This window comes from Salvelinus namaycush, chromosome 8 (assembly GCF_016432855.1).
Source record: "Salvelinus namaycush isolate Seneca chromosome 8, SaNama_1.0, whole genome shotgun sequence".
NCBI classification, from domain to species: domain Eukaryota; kingdom Metazoa; phylum Chordata; class Actinopteri; order Salmoniformes; family Salmonidae; genus Salvelinus; species Salvelinus namaycush.
In genome coordinates this window covers 44,411,327-44,435,013 of record NC_052314.1, presented here as the reverse complement: position 1 = coordinate 44,435,013, position 23,687 = coordinate 44,411,327, and the positions used below count along the sequence as shown (strand labels likewise).

The following is a 23,687-nucleotide window of genomic DNA, read 5'->3' as shown; positions in this document are numbered from 1 at the left end:
TGAGCAATTGTATTCATGCATAAAAAAACAATAATGAAAGAAAAGCATTGCAAGTTTGAATTTTGTAAAGTTCGAGTGGGAGAGGTAGAAAAATTATTGTTATCAATCAATAATGACAGACCTCCTGCCATTGACAACTTAGATAGAAAGCTACTGAGGATGGTAGCTGACTCTATAGCCACTCCTATCTGTCATATTTTTAATCTGAGCCTTACATGTCCTCAGGCCTGGAGGGAAGCCAAAGTAATTCCGCTAGCCAAGAGTGGTAAAGTGGCCTTTACTGGTTCTAACAGCAGACCTATAAGCTTGCTGCCAGCTCTTAGCAAACTGTTGGGAAAAAATGTGTTTGACCAAATACAATGCTACAACACAGACTTTCAGCATGCTTATAGAGAAGGGCACTCAACATGTACTGCACTGACACAAATGACTGATGATTGGTTGGAAGAAATGGATAATAAGAAGATTGTGGGAGCTGTACTGTTAGATTTCAGTGGAGCCTTTGATATTATTGACCATAACCTGTTGAAAAAACATATGTTATGGCTTTTTAACCTCTGCCATATCGTGGATTCAGATCTATCTATCTAATAGAACTAAAGGGTTTTCTTTAATGGAAGCTTCTCTAATGTCAAACATGTAAAGTGTGGTGTACCGCAGGGCAGCTCTCTAGGCCCTCTACTCTTCTCTATTTTTACCAATGACCTGCCACTGGCATTTTACAAAGCATGTGTGTCCATGTATGCTGATGATTCAACCATATACGCATCAGCAACCACAGCTAATGAAGTCACTGAAACCCTTAACAAAGAGTTGCAGTCTGTTTTGGAATGGGTGGCTAGTAATAAACTGGTCCTGAACATCTCTAAAACTAAGAGCATTGTATCTGGTACAAATCATTCCCTATGTTCCAGACCTCAGCTGAATCTGGTAATGAATGGTGTGGCTGTTGAACAAGTTGAGGAGACTAAATTACTTGGCGTTACCTTTTAATTGTAAACTGTCATGGTCAAAACATATAGATTCAATGGTTGTAAAGATGGGGAGATGTCTGTCCGTAATAAAGAGATACTCTGCTTTTTTTGACATCTCACTCCAAAAAAACAAGTTATGCAGGCTCTAGTTTTGTCTAATCTTGATTATTGTCCAGTTGTGTGGTCCAGTGCTGCAAGGAAATACCTAGTTAAGCTGCCGCTGGCCCAGAACAGATCAGCACGTTTTGCTCTTCATTGTAATCAGAGGGCTGATATAAATACTATGCATGCCAGTCTCTCTTGGCTAAGAGTTGAGGAGAGACTGATTACATCACTTCTTCTTTTTATAAGAAACAATGTATTGTAAATCCCAAATTGTTTGCATAGTCAACTTACACACAGCTCTGACACGCACACTTACCCCACCAGACATGCCAGCAGGGTTTTCTTTCACAGTCTCCAAATCCAGAACACATTCAAGAAAGCATACAGTATTATATTGAATGGAACTTCCTTCCATCTCATATTGCTCAAATAAACAGCAAACCTGGTTTCAAAAAACAGATAAAGGAACACCTCACGGCACAATGTCTCGCCCCTATTTGACCTAGATAGCTTGTGTGTAGGAATTGATATATAGGCTACGTGTGCCTTTCATTTTTTTTAATGTAGTTCTGTCCTTGAGCTGTTCTTGTCTATTGATGTCCTGTATTATGACATGTTTTGTGTGGACCTCAGGAAGAGTAGCTGCTGCTTTTGAAACAGCTAATGGGGATCCTAATAACATACCAAAAATACCCCAAAAACTGTTTAGAAACACCCACGTCATGTCCATTGACAAACCTAAGACCTTTCAAATGTAATTTCTAATTCTAAAGTATTCCTGCTGGTCACTTTTCCAGGCAGACAGATCTACTGATATCACACGTTTATTCATAAGACGTAACCACTGTAAATAATCACTTATTTATGAAAACAACAATTTATTCATCAGCGCCACCTTCATCCTACATTTTAATTTAATTCCTACTCTCTCTTAGACATCGGTCCAGTCATTTCCCTCTCTTTCTCTATCTTTCTTTCTTTCTCCCCCTCTCTCTCTCTTTCTTTCTCCCCCTCTCTCTCTCTTTCTCTCTCTTCCTTCCCCCTTCTCTCCCCTTCTCTCTCTTTCTCCCCCTCATCTCTCTCCCTCTACCTCTCTCCTATTTCTGTTCTCTTCCCCCCTCCTCCTCTACTATGCTGCAATGTCGAGGGTTTTCATATTGGTGCAGTGTTTAAAGATGTCCTCAGACCATTGCAGTGTTCAGTATGATGTTAAGACCATTGCAGTGTTTAGTCTGTCTGTGTGTGTGTGTGTGTCTGCATCTGTCGGTGTGTGTGTGTGTGTGAGCAACTGACTGACTGACAGACTCACTGCTTGTGTGTGTGTGTGTGTGTGTGTGTGTGTGTGTGTGTGTGTGTGTGTGTGTGTGTGTGTGTGTGTGTGTCGGAGCTCAGAACAATATAGCCTTCAAGACAACCCCATTGTCTCAGTGTGACTGAAAACCCACTACTAAGGGTTCTCCTCACAGCACTACCCTCGTCACTGTCACTCTTACATCTGGGTCAGGTAGACCAGGGCTGTGTCTGAAATGGAACCCTGTTCCCTATGTAGTGCACAACTTTTAACCAGGGCCCATGCATCCCCATTCGCCACCCTTCCCTGCATGCATTTAAAATAATTGGATTGGTGTAAGCATTGGCTGGAGGAGAGTTTCCACCATTTTTAAACCCATACACATCAGGAGAAGGGTGGAGGTAGAGATTAGGCCATCCCTCTGACTTGACCTCTACCAGAAGGGCCGTCTGCCAGTCCATCTCCATCAGTAGGTGTGTTGTTAGTCTGACTGCATCCCAAATGGCACCCTTTTCCCTATATAGTGCACTACCTTTGACCAGGACCCTGCACCCTATTCCCCTACATAGTGCACTACTTTTGACCAGAGCCTTATGAGTCCTGGTCAACAGTAGTGCACTATCTAGAGAATAGGGTGCCATTTGGGACACAGCCATACAGTATCATCTCAGGAACTCCCTAGGGAGCTTTAAGACGTGATGTGCTCAATGAACCTACAGTGTTCATTCAGCACACTTTCCTCCTGTGTCTGAAAATATCACTAGCTGTCAAATCCTTGCTTCCTCTATCATTGTTTCCTCCATTCTTCGCCTCCCTCTCAAAGCGTTTTCGAAGAGGAGGTCAGAGGGGAGGGACCTTCGATCTGTTCCTCCAAGGGAACAAGGATGGAGGAAACAAGGACTGAGGAAGTAAGGATTTGAAGGCACAGTCATGGACTAAAGGTTAGGAGGATAGTAGGGGCCTGTGAGCTGCTAGAAAAAGGGAAAATCTCACCCTGCAACTGCAATGGCCAGGGGAATGGCAGGCTTTTGCTCCAGCCAAGGTTACACACAGACACACACACACATGCATGCATGCACACACACACACGCATGCATGCACACACACACACACACACGCATGCACACACTCACACACAGATGCATGCACACACACACCTCTTGTTTTAGCTTGTGGACACTCAAATCATATTTTCCCTAACCCCTAACCCTAAACCTAACCTTAATCCTGACCTTAACACCAAAACCTAACCCTAACCCTTAACCCTAAACCTAACTCCTAAACCTAACCTTTAACCCTAAACTCTAATTCTAAACCTAACACTAATTCTAACCCAAAACTCAATAGAATTAGCCTTTTTCCAAGTGGGGGCTGGCAAAATGTCCTCAGTTGGTCAAATGTTTGTTTGTTAACCAATCTTGTGGGGACTTCTCGCCTCACAAGTATAGTTAAACATCTCCACACACACACAAATACTCACACCATCTATAATAAAACATGCATGTCAATGGAGGGAACCGTTAAATGTTTGATAAAGCAACAGAAAGAGAAACATCCAATGGAAAGAGAAACGAGATTTGCAAACACATACAAAAAAAAGTGTCCCCAAAAGTGGAGCTTGAGTGCTTTTAGGATGGCGAGGCGAGGCAGGTGACATCACAGGCAATGGGCTCGGCGGTGTCTCTAGTCGGCACGGAAACGGGTCTCCTCATCATCAGCGTTTCCAGGCCACAGTGAGATGAGATGAGGCTTGTTAAATGAGTTCATGTTAATAGTCTGGGGGAATCAAGCAGCTCTCCCAGGAGCATCCAGACCACTCATTTGGGCTGTGTTTTTAAAAATTAATCTGTCATGAGAAGATTGACCCCGACTGCTGCATTTGAGACACATCCTCAAAGACGTCTATAATATAATGTACTGTAGTAAAGGTATATATACACTGGAGCCAATTGTCATTTTGGGCTGGGTTGGTTTGATACTCATAATGTCGGTTGAGTGTGTTTAGGTTTGAATATTTTGGGAAATTAGAGGGATTTTGTTGTATGTGTGTACCTGCATGTGCTTGTGCTTGTGCATGTATGTTTTATGTTTGTGTAGTATGAAATGCAAGCTCCCTATCCAGATGTACGTGTTTCTCTCTATACTGAGATCTGAGCAGGCATTTCGCAAGACGACTGCTACTCTGCAGCCAGGGCTCTGGAAGGACCCCGATACATTCAGGCAGCTTACTGCATAGACCAGAGAGAGAGGGAAGGGGAGGGAGAGAGAGCGAGAGAGAGAGAGAGAGAGAGAGACAGAGGAGGAGTGTGGAGGTATGGGAGAGCTAAAGATCTAGAGGTAGAGAGCGAGCAAGTGAGCGAGAGAGAGAGAGAGAGAGAGAGAGGGGGATTTCTGTGTGAAAGAAAGGGGAGGAGGAAGAGGATAGCGAGGGAACAGAGAGGAGGGGAGGGGAACGCTGCAGAGGGGGAAACAGCAGCATCACCACACACACACACACACACACACACACACACACACACACACACACACACACACACACACACACACACACACACACACACACACACACACACACACACATATATAAGTGACTGTAATGATGTGTTACATAAAGGGAATTCATTGGGTGGCAGAGACAAAGACAGAGGGGCAGAGACAGAGGGGCAGAGATGCAGAGGGAGATGCAGAGGCAGAGGGAGGGGCAGAGGGAGAGCTGGAGAGATGCAGAAAAAGAGAGGCATATAGAGACTGAGGCAGAGAAAGACAGAGAGAAAGACAGAGAGAAAGGCAGAGGGCGAGGTAGAGGGCGAGGCAGAGAAAGAGAGGTTGGGCGATATGGCCTAAAAATCATACCTCTATTTTTTTTCTTCAAATTTATGGGAGATTCAGAATATACACTACCATTCAAAAATTTGGGGGTCGCTTAGAAATGTCCTTGTTTTTGATAGAAAAGCACAAACAAAAGTGCATTAAAATAACATCAAATTGATCAGAAATACGGTGTAGACATTGTTAATGTTGTAAATGACTATTGTAGCTGGACACGGCAGATTTTTTATGGAATATCTACATAGGCGTACAGAGGCCCATTATCAGCAACTATCACTCCTGTGTTCCAATGGCACGCTGTGTTAGATAATCCAAGTTTATCATTTTAAAAGGCTAATTTATCATTAGAAAACCCTTTTGCAATTATGTTAGCAGAGCTAAAAACTGTTGTTTTGATTAAATAAGCAATAAAACGGTCCTTCTTTAGACTAGTTGAGTATCTAGAGCATCAGCATTTGTGGGTTTGATCACAGGCTCAAAATGTCAAGAAACAAATAACTTTCTTCTGAAACTCGTCAGTCTATACTTGTTCTGAGAAATGAAGGCTATTCCATGTGAGAAATTGCCAAGAAACTGGAGATCTCGTACAACGCTGTGTACTACTCCCTTCACAGAACATCGCAAACTGGCTCTAACAGAATAGAAAGAGGAGTGGGAGGCACCGGTGCACAACTGAGCAAGAGGACAAGTACATTAGTGTCTAGTTTGAGAAACAGATGCCTCACAAGTCCTCAACTGGCAGCTTCATTTAATAGTACCTGCAAAACACCGGTCTCAATGTCAACAGTGAAGAGGCGACTCCGGGATGCTGGTCTTCTAGGCAAAGTTCCTCTGTCCAATGTCTGTTCTTTTGCCCATCTTAATCTTTTATTGGCCAGTCTGAGATATGGCTTTTTCTTTGCAACTCTGCCTAGAAGGCCAGCATCCCGGAATCCCGGATGGTTGCTGATAATGGGCCTCTGTACTCCTATGTAGATATTCCATAAAAAAATCTGACAATAGTCATTTACAACATTAACTGTGTCTACACCGTATTTCTGATCAATTTGATGTTATTTTAATGGACAAAAAAATTGCTTTTCTTTCAAAAACAAGGACATTTCTAAGTGACCCCAAACTTGTGAACGGTAGTGTATATCTTGATTTTTGAAATGTTTTCTCTAAATAAGCTTTGTTGTACAAGTAAAGGTAAAATACACTGCATTTGAAACAGTCAACAATAATTTAATGAATTCAGTGTTTGTGAAATTATACTTTGGCTATCTTCCACAATAATGACCCACTAATAATGTAATTATTTTATCAAATTAGTTTAACTGTCTATGAAAATGCCATTTTTGTTACAAATTTTACCAGAACCATGCATAATGCATAATCACTAATAATGACCAACTTCTTGTAGCAGCCATTATAGAAAATGTACACAGGTCTCAAAAGCAATCTCTGAAGCACAATCCCATGTGCTAGTGAGTAGCCAGCTAATCTTTATATTTAAAGTTTAGCCAACTTGGATCTATTTGCTATCTAACAAGGTAGAACAGTTGCATTTGGTATGAACACACCCTTCTGTCCATCTCCCACTGTTTGAACAGCATGCTAGCCTGTCCACTTTGTTCTTAAGTTTTCGTTTTTGCGTCTTTTACTTTTGGTTTAAGCTTCAAACAGCTTAAAATACAATATTTTTTGTTAATCGAAAATATATTTCACAGCAGTTTAGACGGTACAATGATTCTCTACACTATACTTGCTTGTTTTGTCACATAAACTGAAATTAGGCAAACTATTAGAATTTTAGCAACCCGGAAATATGGGAGCAATTTCTGCATAGTGCATCTTTAAGTTTTCGTTTATTATTGTAAAATAATGTCTCAATGTGTTTCGGCGTCCATATGAGCGGTTCTGTTGGACCAAAACCGCAAATGGCGAGTAGAAACCGCATGTTGTCGGAGAGGAAGAAGTTATTTTTCCTATTTGTTGTTCTCAGTGGCAGGGGGATGACTTTGGTGTTTGTGTGTAAATTGGAAGTTGCACAGTCACAGCAGAAGGAGCGAGACCAAAAAGACAACACGAGAACAAGTGGACATAAACCCCCATAAAAAAATACAGGCATTTGGAATATCGTGCTAAAACATACATTCGAATGAATCTAATTAATTCAGTATATTGCCCAGCCATAGTTTGAGGCTGAGTTGCGGATTGGTTAGGTTGAGGCTTGGTTGAGTTAGTTTAGGTTGGGGCTGGGTTAGATTGAGGTTGGTTTAGGTTGAGTTTGGTTGAGGCTTGGTTGAGTTAGGTTGGGTTGAGGCTGGGCTGAAGTTGGGTTAGGTTATGTTGAGTTGAAGCTGGGTTGAGGTTGGGTTGGGTTAGGCTGGGTTGAGGTTGGGTTGGGTTGAAGCTGGGTTGAGTTAGTTTGGGTTCAGGTCGGTTGTGTGAGAGAGAGTGAGGTTCCGTGTGCCTGAGATGAACAGATACTATTGATCCAGAGGGGCCAAGAAGAGAAAAGGCCTGGTGCTTTAAACAGGCACGCCGGCTCAATCGATAGACATTTATCTATGTGAAGGCGAACATGACATGTCTGTTTTCATAATGGTGGCCGCGCATTGCCCACAGCGTCGGAACTCACTAAACCCCATCTCTCTCCCTCGCTCTCTATTCATCTCCCTCTTCCTCTTTCCACCTCTCTCTGCCTCTACTGTACAGTCGCACTCCATCTTGTACCCCCCTCTCACCGTTTTCTACCTCCGCGTCTCTTTTCCCCCAGCTTTCTCTCTCTCCCTCTCTCACCATTTCTCTTTCTGTCTCAGTGCAGCGTCAATGAGATTGCAGCATTCAGGATGTCCATACAGTTTTAGCTGCATCCCTCCCTCTCTCTCTCTCTTCCTCTCTAATCCCCCCCTCTCTCTCTAGTGTGTATTTTTGGTCTGTTGTTCGTGGTGTCTGGCACCACCTATCTTCCATCTTTTATCAGAAGCACAGGTCTGAATGCACACTACAGTACCACTGCAATGACCCAAAACGCAGCACACTTCACTGGATATAGCTACCTATCATAGAACATTCATTCAGCAAATATTTTATTTACATTCACAGTCAGCTGATTGGCCAAAGCTATGTGTCTATTCTCATTGACGAGAATTAAGGAGAATTTCGAGAGATTCTAATGGTATCTATTCTCGAGAGAAACTACTGTAATGTAAACTTGTGTATTTCTCACGTCTCGAATGCTACCTCCGGAGGTCGCGCACGACACACGTCCGACAGATGCCCCCCCCTCTAAGCAGGGGAGTGAAAACAGAATTGTGTCCTTGAGCCCAACATTCATACAGTAGAAATACTATTAGCAGAGTAATGGTTTTGAAACAGCTGAAATGTAGACATGTTCATTGTATTTTAAACTAGTTTTATTGATTTTTCATCTGAAATTGCATTAACAACTTGTTACATTCTCAAATTGTCGCCCTAGTTTAGAAAAAGGGAAGCTCAAAGGTGTTGACTTACATGAAATTAATAAAAATGTACTTTTATATTTGTATGAGAGGGGTGAACGTTCATGTTTGATATGCTAACATTACTAGCTAGCTAGCTAGCCCAATAATTGGCAGCATCCCCTTTTTCCTCCAAACATAACAATGGTCATTATGGCCAAACAGTTATATTTCTGTTTCATCCGACCAGAAGACATTTCTCCAAAAAGTACAATCTTTGTCACCATGTGCAAACCGTAGTCTGGCTTTTTTATGGCGGTTTCGGAGCAGTGGCTTCTTCCTTGCTGAGCGGCCTTTCAGGTTATGTCGATATAGGACTCGTTTTACTGTGGATATAGATACTTTTGTACCTGTTTCCTCCAGCATCTTCACAAGGTCCTTTGCTGTTGTTCTGGGATTGATTTGCACTTTTCGCACGAAAGTACATTCATCTCTAGGAGATAGAACGCGTCTCCTTCCTGATTGGTATGACGGCTGTGTGGTCCATGGTGTTTATACTTGTGTACTATTGTTTGTACAAATAAACGTGGTACCTTCAGGCATTTGGAAATTGCTCCCAAGGATGAACCTGACTTGTGGAAGTCTACAATTTTTTTTAATTTTGCCTTGGCTGATTTCTTTTGATTTTCCCATGATGTCAAGCAAAGAGGCATTGAGTTTGAAGGTAGGCCTTGAAATAGATCCACAGGTACACCTCCAATTGACTCAAATTATGTCAATTAGCCTATCAGAAGCTTCTAAAGCCCTGACATCATATTTGGGAATTTTCCAAGCTGTTTAAAGGCACAGTCAACTTAGTGTATGTAAACTTCTGACCCACTGGAATTGTGATACAATGATTTATAAATGAAATAATCTGTCTGTAAACAATTGTTGGAAAAATTACTTGTGTCATGCACAAAGTAGATGTCCAAACCAACTTGCCAAAACTATAGTTTGTTAACAAGAAATGTGTGGAGTGGTTGAAAAACCAGTTAAAATGACTCCAACCTAAGTGTATGTAAACTTCCGACTTCTACTGTACATATGAAATGGGTGATGCAATATGTAAACACAATTTAAAAGTGGCTAAGATACCGTGGAATAGTGTGGAGTGCAGTTTATACATATGAGATGAGTAATGCAAGATACGGAACATTATTAAAGTGGCTAGTGGTCCATTTCTAACAGTGGCCAGTGATTCCTAATCTATGTCTATAGGCAACCGTCTCTGATGTGCTAGTGATGGCTGTTTAGCAGTCTGATGGCCTTGAGATAGAAGCTGTTTTTCAGTCTCTCTGTCTCAGCTTTGATGCACCTGTACTGACCTCGCCTTCTGGATGATAGCGGGGTGAACAGGCAGTGGCTCGGGTGGTTGATGTCCTTGATGATATTTTTGGCCCTCCTATGGCATCGGGTGCTGTAGGTGTCCAGGAGGGCGGGATGTTTGCCCCCAGTAATGCGTTGGGCAGACTGCACCACCCTCTGGAGAGCTTTGCGGTTGTGGGTGGTGCAGTTGCCGTACCAGGCGGTGAATCAGCCCGACAGGATGCTCTCAATTGTGCATCTGTAAAAGTTTGTGAGGGTTTTAGGTGTTAAGTCAAATTTCTTTAGCCTCTTGAGGTTGAAGAGGCGCTGATGCGCCTTCTTCACCACATTGTCTGTGTGGGGGGGATCATTTCAGTTTGTCAGTGATGTGTACATTGAGGAACTTGAAGCTTTCCACCTTCTCCACTTCGGTCTCATCGATGCGGATAGGGGGGTGCTCCATCTGCTGTTTCCTGAAGTCCACGATCATCTCCTTAGCTTTGTTGACGTTGAGTGAGAGGTTATTTTCCTGGCACCACATTCCCAGAGCCCTCATCTCCTCCCTGTCTCATCGTTGTTGGTAATCATTAGAAGAAGACGATGTTTGTCTTCTTCTGATGACCTCTTTAGCAGTTTGACATTTATGAGTCTTGTCCTTGAGGCAGAACTGAGTGATTTCAGCTAGTTTTGTGTGTCATCATATTGGTCTCTGACTTGTGGTCACTCGCTCAGGCGGAACAAACTTAAATTTGCGCTGAAAATGTAATTGAAAAAACAGAAAGGTGTCAAATAATTTTTGTGCAAACGTCTTTTCTGAATGTAAAAGTAATCCTAGAAGTAATCATCTAGTTTTTCAAAAGTCTCTGTAATCTGATGACAATATTTTGCTAGTAACATAACGAATTAGTCACAATTGTTTTGTAATCCGTTACTCCCCAATCCTGACTGCATGGTTGGGTATGTGGTTTGTTCACTTGAACGGGGAGTTCATCAGAGTGCCTGTGTAATCGTTGGCTTTAGACCTAAAACTGTGTAAAACAGATCTATTCATGCAAAGTGGGAACCATTAGTGTTTTTTTTTATTTTTTTGCAGTTTAGGTTAACCTCTGTTGCTGCATGTTTTCTGTGATACAGTTTGTGAATGACATTCATCTGTAAATCGATGTGATCCTTTGGTGAGAATTCAATGAGCCCAAGAAACATAATCCTGTAACAGGCAACTAAGTAAAAAAAAACTTGAACCTAACCATCTTTCTCTCTCCTTCTCTCTTCTCTCCTACAGTACTGTGCGTTCCTCTCCCTTCTGTTCATCCTCATCTCCATCACCACCTTCTGCCTGGAGACGCACGAGGCCTTCAACACCATCTACAACAAAACAGAAAACGTGACGGTGGGCAATGTGACAAGTCAGGAGATAGTCTACGAGGTGGTGACCGATGGCTGGCTCACCTATGTGGAGGGAACGTGCGTCATCTGGTTCACCATTGAGGTCATGATGCGCGTGATCTTCTGCCCCTGCAAGAAGGAGTTCTTCAGTAGCACCCTCAATATCATTGACTTTATTGCCATCATGCCCTTCTACCTGGAGGTGGCGCTGAGCGGCCTGGATTCCAAAGCCGCCAAAGACGTGTTGGGCTTCCTGCGAGTGGTGCGCTTCGTCAGGATCCTGCGTATCTTCAAGTTGACTCGTCACTTCGTGGGTCTGCGGGTGCTGGGCCACACGCTCCGCGCCAGTACCAACGAGTTCCTCCTCCTCATCATCTTCCTCGCCCTCGGGGTGCTCATCTTTGCCACCATGATCTACTATGCCGAGCGCATCGGTGCCGACCCTGACGACCCTACGGCCGCCAAACACACAAACTTCAAGAACATCCCCATTGGCTTCTGGTGGGCTGTGGTCACCATGACCACTCTGGGCTATGGGGACATGTACCCCGAGACGTGGTCGGGGATGCTGGTGGGCGCACTGTGCGCCCTGGCGGGGGTGCTGACCATCGCCATGCCTGTGCCTGTCATCGTCAACAACTTTGGCATGTACTACTCACTGGCCATGGCCAAGCAGAAGCTGCCCAAGAGGAAGGGCAAGCACATCCCTCGGCCCACCATGCCGGGCTCACCCAACTACTGCAAGCCAGACGCCCTGGCCATGGCCACTGCCGGGCCGGGTATGGTGAGCTCAGGCAGCCTGGGGGGAGGGGACTGCCCTCTGGCCCAGGAGGAGATCATCGAGATCAACAGGACAGGTGAGTAGAGCAGGGGAGGGAGGAGCTGGATGGAGGGAGAGAAGGGGAGGAGAGGCATGTGTGTGCGTGCACGCGCCTGTGTGAGTGTTTGTGTGTGCGGATGAAGTATATTTGGAATCTATCTAGAGTGACTGACTGCTGGTGACCTGCAGCATCCCACAGTAATATTGCAATATTATGATCAAATTACCCCGATCACTCTCTCTACATGATGTGGTGTCTCGGCTTGTCTCTGAGTCACATATAACTAACCCAATGTACCAAAACATATACCTCACGTCTGAATCACTGTACTGAACGTTAGCCAATAAAGAACACCCATAAAATACTGGAACAGTCTTAAATAGCACTTTGTCAGATTATGGTTCCCAACCGTCACAATCCTCCCTTTCTACCGCATGTGTGGGTATGTGGTGTGTGTGTGTGTGTTTCCATCCCTCTCCAGTCTGTAGAATTAACCCGATTAGAGAGTGTGGGGAGAAATGAAGTGGATCTGTAACCATGTTAAATAGGGAAGCTGAGGCTGCGCGCGCGCACACACACACACACACACACACACACACACACACACACACACACACACACATACACACATACACACACAGACACACATACACACACACACACACACACACACACACACACACACACACACACACACACACACACACAGACACAGACACACACACATACACACACAGACACACACACAGACACACACACAGACACACATACACACACACACACACACACACACACACACACACACACACACACACACACACACACACACACACACACACACACACACACACACAAGCTGATGAGGGCAGATAGACACCGTAGCTCTGTATAGAGCAGGGTGATCCCATAATCTAACCCCCCCAGCCACCCCTCCACCCTCATCCTTCTCTCTCTGCTGGGGAGCTCTCAACACGTCGGCTTTAACGTTTATAAATATTTGGTTGGGAAGATTGGCCTGTCAAAACGCTGTTTGACAGTGGACAGAAATGTAATTAAACTTGAAGAGTAGAGCGGGTGATGGGTGGAGGGTTGGGGTGCGGGTGCGGGTGGATTGGGAGAAGGATTAGTTATGACAAGAGAGAAGTTGAGAAGCATGTAAAATGGCATTCTAGAGGGCCCCTCAATTTACATATGTAGGCTACTCAGAGCCTGATACATACACGCTCGCACGCGTGCACTCACTCACGCACACACACGTGCATGTACACACACACACTCGGGATGTGCGCGAGTACTCCAGGACTGGAATCTGTGTTTGTATTCAATTAAATAATTGAGTACTCAACATTTTCAAATCCAACTATTTAGCAGGTTACATTTAAAAGCGCTGACAACATTTCTGCAAGATGTGAGTATGTCAAGGGCAGTGAATGTTAAAGTTGTGTATCAGAACAACCAGCGGTAGGCCACTGCAGCTAAATAAATATAGGGGAAACACTGCACACTGAATTGACAAGTAATACATTAAACACACACACACACACACTTACATACATTTGTACATCATATAGGCCTATTTCCCTCTTGCAATAGCAGCCCCCCACACTAGTAATAAATAGGCTTTTTTGTGTGTGTGTGTGTTTGTCGGGACATGCCAGTCCCGATCAGCTGGTGAGTTCACACAGCCGAAAGAGCTCCTTCTGTCAACACAGCTTACAGCCCAGGAGGGGAGACAAGTGTAGCTCAGTCTGTAGAGCATGGCTGCTTGCAGCGCTAGGGTTGTGAGTTCACTTCCCACAGGGGACTAGTAGCAAAACAAGTATTAAAATGTATACATTCACTACTGTAAGTCGTTCTGGATAAGAGCCTCTGCTAAATGACTAAAATGTAGATAGGGAGAGAGGATTGGTGTGGAGTAACCAACTAGGCTCTGTTTGAAAGTTGTAGGGACAGTTTCTGGGAAACAGATTAAGCTTAGAGTAAAAAATGATTTAAATCAAGAATTTCCATTGAACATGCTTTTTAGTCCTGGGATCTTTTATTTCAGGTCGTGAGGCATGGACCAGCACATTTCTACAATCAAGATGGCGGCAGGGCAGTTTCGCTAAGCGTGTTGTGTCACGCTGTTTGTTTGTTTCAAGTGTTAAACTTTTTTATTGCTTTGCAAAACCGTTATAGGCTGCGAAAGTTAAACAACAGGCAAAATCTAAAATCCTACAGGATCAAAGCAATCGAAGTGTTAAAATCGCTAGTAAACCAAGCAGGGACATCTGCTGGTTTCGACACAAGGAGATAATGCCGGTGTGGTGCCCTCCCTGAAAGCCGAGAGAGGATACATCTGTGCTGTGACTGTCTAGACACGTTTGGGCCGACTAGCCTTGGATACTCCTCAACGGTCAGGTTTTTCATCTGTGTTCCAGCAATCTACCAGAGTCTTCTGACTCCTTTCCTGCATTGCTGTGCTGTGTGCTTAGGGTTGCCAACTGTCCCGTATTAGCCGGGATGTCCCTTATATTGGGCTAAATTGGTTTGTCCCATACGGGACCTCCCTTGTCCCGTATATTCATCCAATCACAGTGTAGCGTAAACACGCCAAATTCCTGCAAAGTAATTTCTGTTGTTGTTCGGTCGGTTTGGCATATCAAGGAAATATGGATAAACCTGCAAAAAAAGAAAAGACTGTGCAGCTACAACAAACAATGGGAAGCAAAAAAGACGTGGGTTAAACCCCGTCAGTGGTGACTCGACGAAAGCTTTCTGTACTTTATGCTGTCGGGAATTCTCAGTTGGCCATGGAGCGGAGAATGACCTAACTCAGCATGCATCCACAGAAATGCACAAGAAGGCCATGCTAGCTAAAGGTGCTAGCAATATCAGTGCATTCTTCGTGATGTCGACTGCAGAAAATGACAAAATCGCGGCAAGTGAAGCCTCGTATGTGTACCATACAGTTAAACACGGACTTAGCTACAACAGCACCGACTACCTTTTTAAGCTCAATGGTGCTTTGTTCCGTGACTCAAATGTTGTGAAGACGATGCACTTGGGAAGAACGAAAGCTGAGATGGTTACAATGAATGTTTTAGGACCAAAGACCGTGGGGGATATTTTGGATGATCTGTCCCCGACCGAAGGTGATCCAGTGTATTTCTCAGTTGCCAGTGATGCCTCCAACAAGGGAAATAGAAAAATGTTTGCAGTGCGCGTGAGATATTTCTCTGTGACTGATGGAATGCAGTGCAAGTTACTTGACTTTCATGAAGACAGTGATGAAACTGCAAATGGCATACATCAAGCTCTGATGAACTGTCTGAAAAAGCATGAACTGGATATTAGACACATCACAGCCTATGCAGCAGATAATGCCAATGTCAACTTTGGAAAACACCACTCCGTTTACCAGCTATTGAGCATTGCCAACAATCGCATTCTGAAAGCTAATTGCCCAGCTCACATAGCTCATAATGCCTTCAAGCACGCCTGCGATCAGCTGTCAGTGGATATTGAGACAATTGTTTTAAAGATCTACAGCCACTTCTCAGTATCTGCTTCCCGAAGAGAGGAACTGCGAACATTTTTAGCCTTTGTTGACGTGTTGTGAAATTCTGCGACATGTTTGCACACGATGGCTCTCTCTTCACCCAGCTGTCGATCGTCTCCTGCAAAACTGGCCAGCTCTTACTTCATACTTCAGGTCCCCTGGGGAGACTAAGAGTATTTTTGAGTATGAAGAAAAAACGGAAGCTGCTGAGATTTATCTGTGCTTTTTCCACAACGTGGGGTGTGTTTTTGACCAACTCGTAAAAAACCTGGAGGAAACAATGCTCTGCATGACAGATATTTACGAGGAAGTCCAAAAGCTTAAAATGAAGATGCTTCAGCGGAAACAGGACAGCTTTTTTGGATACCAGACCAAGCAGCTGATGGACAAACAATTGTCAGCACAAAGATCCAAGGAGCAACAGGACTTTGTGAAGTTCTATGACACTGTCATTGCATACATTGACAAGTGGTTTGATTTCTCACCAGAAAATGTAATGTTGAAACTGAAACCGATCGGCCTCTATGAGGAGCTCTCCTTCACTGACCTGGAGCAGGTGGTGGTTGCCCTCAAAATGACAGAGACAGTCAGTATGGACCAACTCTATGAAGAGTTTTGTGCTTGCTGGGAGGAAATACAGAAAGCCAGCCAGGATACCACAAAATCCACCAGTGAGAAGTGGGTGGCAGTTTTCCAAAACCTAGGGAAAGCCAACTTGATCAACATGTTCAGGATTGCCTTTGTAGAGAGGATTTTCTCTCTGATGACCATTAAATGGTCAAACTCAAGAAACAGATGCAGCACAGAGGCTCTGTGACAGAGCTGATCAAAAATGAACTTCAAATATCTGTGAACTGTGACTTGTCATGTAAGGACTTCTCTCTGGCTATGCAAAATGACAAAGGACTGCTTAAATCAGTCAAGAGCAGCAAAAAATATCCATGGAAAAAGTAGACTTGGTGAGTGACTCATGCCCCTCTTTTGCATTTGAAATGTTTTTTAAAATTTTTGCTGTAATGGTCAAAATTTAGATTTCTTTGATAATTTATTTTGAGGTTTATTCACATAAGTTTACATAATGATACGGTTTTAGTCAAGCTATAGACTAAATGGAATATAACAACGTTTTGCCTTTTCTATTTAATAAGAATATGAATATACACTGTATATTCTTTCACACAACACCATACCTACACCGCCGTGGCACCGTGCACTGGCACGCCACTTTTTGTCCCTTATTTGGTAGTGAGAAATTTGGCAGCTGTGAGATAACGTCTTGATGCGCTGGGCTTCCTAGCCCAGCATATTCCCGCTGGGTGGACTTGCCACCTGTGATTGGCTGGTCTACTGGGCACGAACGCGCTGGCATTCTGCGGGCAAAATACACTAGCACAGGGTGTCGCGCGGTGAAACACCGCTTCCCATTCATTTCAATGGAAGGAAAGCGGAGAGGGCGGGGGACCTTTGGGCGGTGCGAAGGTGGCGTGGGAGGTGGTGGAAAAATAAACTTTTCCCAACTTTATGCAAATCACTAGCGGCAACCGCTGGGCGATGACCAATCATATCGAGTGGTTCTCATGACGAATTTGACGCTATGCGACCCAAGGCTGGAGACTTTCTTTAGCAAAGATGTCTGACAAAAATTCCAGGATGGAAACAAATGTAAGTTATTATAACGTCATAACGAATCATGCAAAAAATGTACAGTTGACAGGAATATGTTAGTTAATGTAGAAACAAACGATTATGCATATTTTTATAATCATAAAGTTAATTTACGAAAATCGCGATTTAGCAAGCTAGCTGACAAGCTAACATTAGCCAGCTAGCTGGCTAGCTTTATGGGTGTTGTGACATGAGTATGAAATTGTAATTCCGGTTGGTTGTTTTATCGACTCCTGAAACAACCAGCAAACCAGGCTGTTGTCTTGTGAAACAGTGGATGTAAAGAATCTAGCTAGCTAAAGCATTTACTGCAAATTGAATGTACAATTTTGTAAGCTTGCCTTGCTGATATTTGCCATGCAATGCAGATAGGTGAAATAACGTAGCTATGTTCTTGCTTATTGTGCAGTGGAGGATAACAATACCTGTATGCCTATGGATGTGTAACGTAAACTAACTCACTTTTGTACATCGTGCTAGTCCGTACAATTGACCTTATTTTAGCACCCAAAAAACGTAATACTTCCAGATCAACTGTAATATCAATACCATTGTAAAGCACAATTTCTCCCCTTTCCAACAAAATCAATGACGAGTCCCTCATGATGCCCATCTCTGCATGATTCAAGAAGGCAATGAGCTCCGTCGAAACGGCTTTTTTTCACTCGATCTGTCCAACTTATCACCTTGTCACCTCTAAAATATAAATAAAACACTATAAAGAGTTTATATAATGTGTCATTACATACCTATTTCAAGGTTTGTGTCAAATTTGAATCGGGTGTTTAGGGCGGTGCTAAAGTGATCTTCAGAAGTAAACAGCGTCTTTTGAGAGTCATGATAGCTTGCAGTGATGATGCAAAAAATGAATAGGTATCCCCCTTACCCTGTCTCTGTCCCTTTCTTGTTTTTTTAAACGGTGAGAGAAATGCTACACCTGGTGGCGAGAGGCTGTAAAACAGAATCAGTTGCTTTATGCGTGCTGTACGTTACGCCATGACACGTCACGATGTAACGTACAGTGTCGGAGGGGCCTGTTTTTTCAACTTTTCTCCAATATTATAGAGCCATTAGCATGTCAATCAATGCTTGAATAGAAACGTAGTTCACACCCCAGATGTCAACACAGTCGCTACAGTCCCATTAGTTTTCTTTGCAGCCTCGTTTGAATGTCGCGGTTGCGCACATTTGTACGGAATGGGGTTAGCGTACGTTAGCAGGCTATCTAGCCAATCTGTTTATGGACCCAAACGTTTGGTATACATATTAGTTAAGAACCTAGCTATGAACCTCAGCTATCATAGCCAGGTGTATCAACTTCAAAACAGTCTGAATGACATTAATGAAGCCTATGGATTGAGTAGAATATAATGTAACTTTTTGCCAAGGATACAAGTCGTATATACATGTAGTTATTACCATGCATGAGATCCCCACATTGTAGCCTGTACATTTCATATATTCACTGATCATGTACTCTACCTTGGCAAATAAAGGTGCAGTTCAGGTATGAATGTCTTTATTTTTCAGTCATATCCAATACCAGGAGTATCAAATTCCGGTCTTTTAATGATGCTGTGTCTGCATGTATGTATTACAATTATACACTTCAACTGTGTTTACCAATCTTGGTCTTAGAACATCAATAGTTACACATTGTGACTAATAGACTAGAAACAGGATTTAACTTGTTAAAAGCTGATATGTAATTAATATATACAGAAATAGAATTGAAAAAACAGTATACTACACTTCCTATGTATCATGTAAATACTCTAAAACCGGTTTGTCGTGTCTTTACTATGGATTAAATTATATGACATGCTATTTTATAAAATAAATTCTCTATAATTAATATTACCTGATTAAACTAATCATGTAAATGTAATTAACTAGGAAGTCGGGGCACCTCAGAAGAATGTTTATAGAGCTGTTGTCTTCCGAATAAACTCTTAAAGACCTGGTAATCTTTTATATCAATAGCAGTCAATTATTAATCGTCACCTTATTCAGTCTCATCTGAACGTCGTAAAATTATTGGTTATCTTCACGAACATGGCTAACAAGTTGAATCAGCAATACAACATTTGGTTTAATTATTTATTTACTAAATACCTAAATAGTCACACAGAATTACATATACACAGGATGGATCATACATTGATTACTAATTATGTCATAAAAGAAAACATCCCTAGCGGACGAAACCGATATGACGGCTGAATGAAAGAGCGGGAAGACTGAGGAACAAAAGGATTGGGTCTCTATCGGACCTTATGAAGCTATGCTATCGTAACCGCCCATTCGGAAAAGGAAAATGCAAGAAATATATTTACCCCTGAGCTGCGCTTCGATAGATTGGTCGAAGATGGAAGGCTGGGTTGCCTAGCAGAGATCTCCCTTGTCCTTTCAAGAATATTTCTGGGCGGATACGTTGTAGTCTGTCGTCATGTGGTAGAACGGATACGTTGTAGTACCCTGTCGTCGTGTGGTAGAAGGAATACGTTGTCGTGCACTGTCGTTCCGAAGAGATTGTCCGTCCTTTCCTAGACCACGCACATTTACAGCTGCTGCTGATAACTCGACGTCTAGGATGTATCACTTCTTTATTGAATAAGAGTTCAAAGTTCATACCAAGTTGCCATACTATAAGCTCATGCTATATTCTGGCTGGTATAGTCGAAATTCATCCTTCCAGCGTGGCGTTCGTCACCTCCACGTTGAAATTCACCCTTTTAAACGTATGGACATCAGTCCTCACGTCATCAGGAACACAATGTTAATTTCGTTAGGTTGTAGTCGTTCAACCATTCGCAACCAGAGCTCACACTGAGGTTGGCTTAGTTCGCCGTGAATTGGGTCATGGGGGCTCTTATAGAAATGTAGAAAAGGGGTTGGTTCATAATTTCCAACCAATGCCTATTCACGTGGGTGTGGCCACTGAGTGAGCATATTTTACTTATGAGAACAATTCTGTAATTTTAAAACTAAAATTACATTTAAATTTTCACATAGTTTCATATTTAAACATTTAAAGTGCACAACAATTCCATGTTAATCTGATAACTAGAATGTGTAGACTTTCCAAGATACAATTTATGTGGTCAGGTTAAGCAGATGCTAAACTACAGGACTGTTTTGCTATCACAGACTGGAACATGTTCCGGGATTCTTCCGATGGCATTGAGGAGTACACCACATCAGTCACTGGCTTTATCAATAAGTGCATCGAGGACGTCGTCCCCACAGTGACTGTACGTACATACCCCAACCAGAAGCCATGGATTACAGGCAACATTCGCACTGAGCTAAAGGGTAGAGCTGCCGCTTTCAAGGTGCGGGACTCTAACCCGGAAGCTTATAAGAAATCCTGCTATGCCCTCCGACGAACCATCAAACAGATAAAGGGCTAAGATTGAATCGTACTACACCGGCTCCGACGCTCGTCTTACGTGGCAGGGCTCGCAAACTATTACAGACTACAAAGGGAAGCACAGCCGTGAGCTGCCCAGTGACACAAGCGTACCAGACGAGCTAAATCACTTCTATGCTCACTTCGAGGCAAGCAACACTGAGGCATGCATGAGAGCATCAGCTGTTCCGGACGACTGTGTGATCACGCTCGCCGTAGCCGACATAGGTAAGACCTTTAAACAGGTCAACATTCACAAGGCTGCGGGGCCAGACAGATTACCAGAACATGTACTCCGGGCATGTGCTGACCAACTGGCAGGTGTCTTCACTGACATTTTCAGCATGTCCCTGATTGAGTCTGTAATACCAACATGTTTCAAGCAGACCACCATAGTCCCTGTGCCCAAGAACACGAAGGCAACCTGCCTAAACTACAGACCCGTAGCACTCACGTCCGTAGGCATGAAGTGCTTTGAAAGGCTGGTAATTGCTCACATCAACACCATTATCCCAGAAAACCTAGACCCACTACAATTTGCATACTGCCCAAACAGATCCACAGATGATGCAATCTCTATTGCACTCCACACTGCCCTTTCCCACCTGGACAAAAGGAACACCTACGTGAGAATGCTATTCATTGACTACAGCTCAGGGTTCAACACCATAGTACCCTCAAAGCTCATCACTAAGCTAAGGATCCTGGAACTAAACACCTCCCTCTGCAACTGGATCCTGGACTTCCTGACGGGCCGCCCCCAGGTGGTGAGGGTAGGTAGCAACACACCCACCACGCTGATCCTCAACACTGGAGCCCCTCAGGGGTGCGTGCTCAGTCCCCTCCTGTACTCCCTGTTCATCCACGACTGCATGGCCAGGCACAACTCTAACACCATCATTAAGTTTGCAGACGACACAACATTGGTAGGCCTGATCACCGACAATGACGAGACAGCCTATAGGGAGGAGGTCAGAGACCTGGCCAGGTGGTGCCAGAATAACAACCTATCCCTCAATGTAACCAAGACTAAGGAGATGATTGTGAACTACAGGAAAAGTAGGACCGAGCACGCCCCCATTCTCATCGACAGGGCTGTAGTGGAGCAGGTTGAGAGCTTCAAGTTCCTTGGTGTCCACATCACCAACAAACTAGAATGGTCCAAACACACCAAGACAGTCGTGAAGAGGGCACGACAAAGCCTATTCCCCCTCGGGGAAACTAAAAAGATTTGGCATGGGTCCTCAGATCCTCAAAAGGTTCTACAGCTGCAATATCGAGAGCATCCTGACCGGTTGCATCACTGCCTGGTACGGCAACTGCTCGGCCTCCGACTGCAATGCACTACAGAGGGTAGTGCATACGGCCCAGTAAATCACTGGGGCTAAGCTGCCTGCCATCCAGGACCTCTACACCAGGCGGTGTCAGAGGAAGGGCCTAAAAATTGTCAAAGACCCCAGCCATGGACTGTTCTCTCTACTATCGCATGGCAAGCGGTACCAGAGCACCAAGTCTAGGACAAAAAGGCTTCTCAACAGTTTTTACCCCCAAGCCATAAGACTCCTGAACAGGTAATCAAATGGCCCCCCCAACCCCTCTTTTACGCTGCTGCTACTCTGTTTATCATATATGCATAGTCACTTTAACTGTACATTCATGTACATACTGCCTCAATTGGCCCGACCAACCAGTGCCCCCGCACATTGGCTAACCGGGCTATCTGCATTGTGTCCCACCACCCGCCAACCCCTCTTTTACGCTACTGCTACTCTCTTTTTATCATATATGCATAGTCACTTTAGCCATATCTACATGTACATCCTGTATATAGCCTCGCTACTATTATTGCCTGGCTACTGTATATAGCCTCACTACTGTTTTTATTTTTTTTACTTACCTATTATTCACCTAATACCTTTTTTGCACTGTTGGTTAGAGCCTGTAAGTAAGCGTTTCACTGTAAGGTCTACACCTGTTGTATTCGGCGCACGTGACAAATAAACTTTGATTTGAACTGACATCATATTCTTTAAGTACCAATGGATACTTTCAACTGGTTGGATTACTGAAATATTGTTCCGTTCCCAACCTTTTGATGTCACCATACTCTCTCTATTTTAACAAAGGGCTTTCCAAGAGTCCATTCTGTAGAGTAGACAAAAGGGGGAAAGGTATTTATGGGGGTCATAAACATCATGACAGGTTTATCTCAATATCTAGGCCGTCATTTTAAATAAGAATTTGTTCTTAACTGACTTGCCTAGTTAAATAAAGGTTAAATAATGCCCTTCTGCATTGATCTGGTAACACAGGATAGGTGTAGTATTTCATCAAATGAGGCTTAATTTCAACCAGTAGAGAATGTGAAATACTTTACTGAAAGAAGTTTATTATCCAAGTGTTATAAATACATACATTATAAATATTATAATTGTAAGATTATAAATACAAGTTCAATCTGTACTTCAATGCACTGTTGTGCATTATAAAAACAGAGGAAGAAAGAGGAGGTGGCGAGAGGTGTATAAGACAAAGGGAAAGGGGTAAGAACATAGGAGCAGGGAAGGCAGTATATGATTAATGAATCAGTGCTACCCAAATATTCTCTCAGTTCATCACAATTACATAAGTGTCTCTAGTCGGCCCGAAGGTTATCTTAAGAGCGGGTGAGGTGGCGATGATGGGACTGGGGGTTGGCATCCTCTCATCAAAACATCTGCAGACGAGAGAGAGAGAGCATGTTTAATCCTTGTGTTTTTATTTTTTATTCTAACATTGTTAGTCAATCATCAGGAGGTGACATGCAAAACTGACCTTGGATCATTAACTCTGGGACTACTGCATCTCTATCTGTATTTCAATGTAAAGCTTCTCTTTAATAATACTTCCTG

The 23,687-nt window shown here is 43.4% G+C and overlaps 1 protein-coding gene across 2 annotated transcripts in view; it reads left to right on the top strand.

Annotated features, from left to right (window-relative positions):
• Nucleotides 1–23,687, top strand: part of LOC120051928 (potassium voltage-gated channel subfamily C member 1-like) — a 106,493-nt gene that overhangs the window by 38,409 nt on the left and 44,397 nt on the right. For both annotated transcript variants that reach the window (XM_038998810.1, XM_038998811.1), the window contains exon 2: nucleotides 11,254–12,214. In XM_038998810.1, the coding sequence (XP_038854738.1) occupies nucleotides 11,254–12,214 (961 nt within the window). The remainder of the gene's footprint in view (nucleotides 1–11,253; nucleotides 12,215–23,687) is intronic.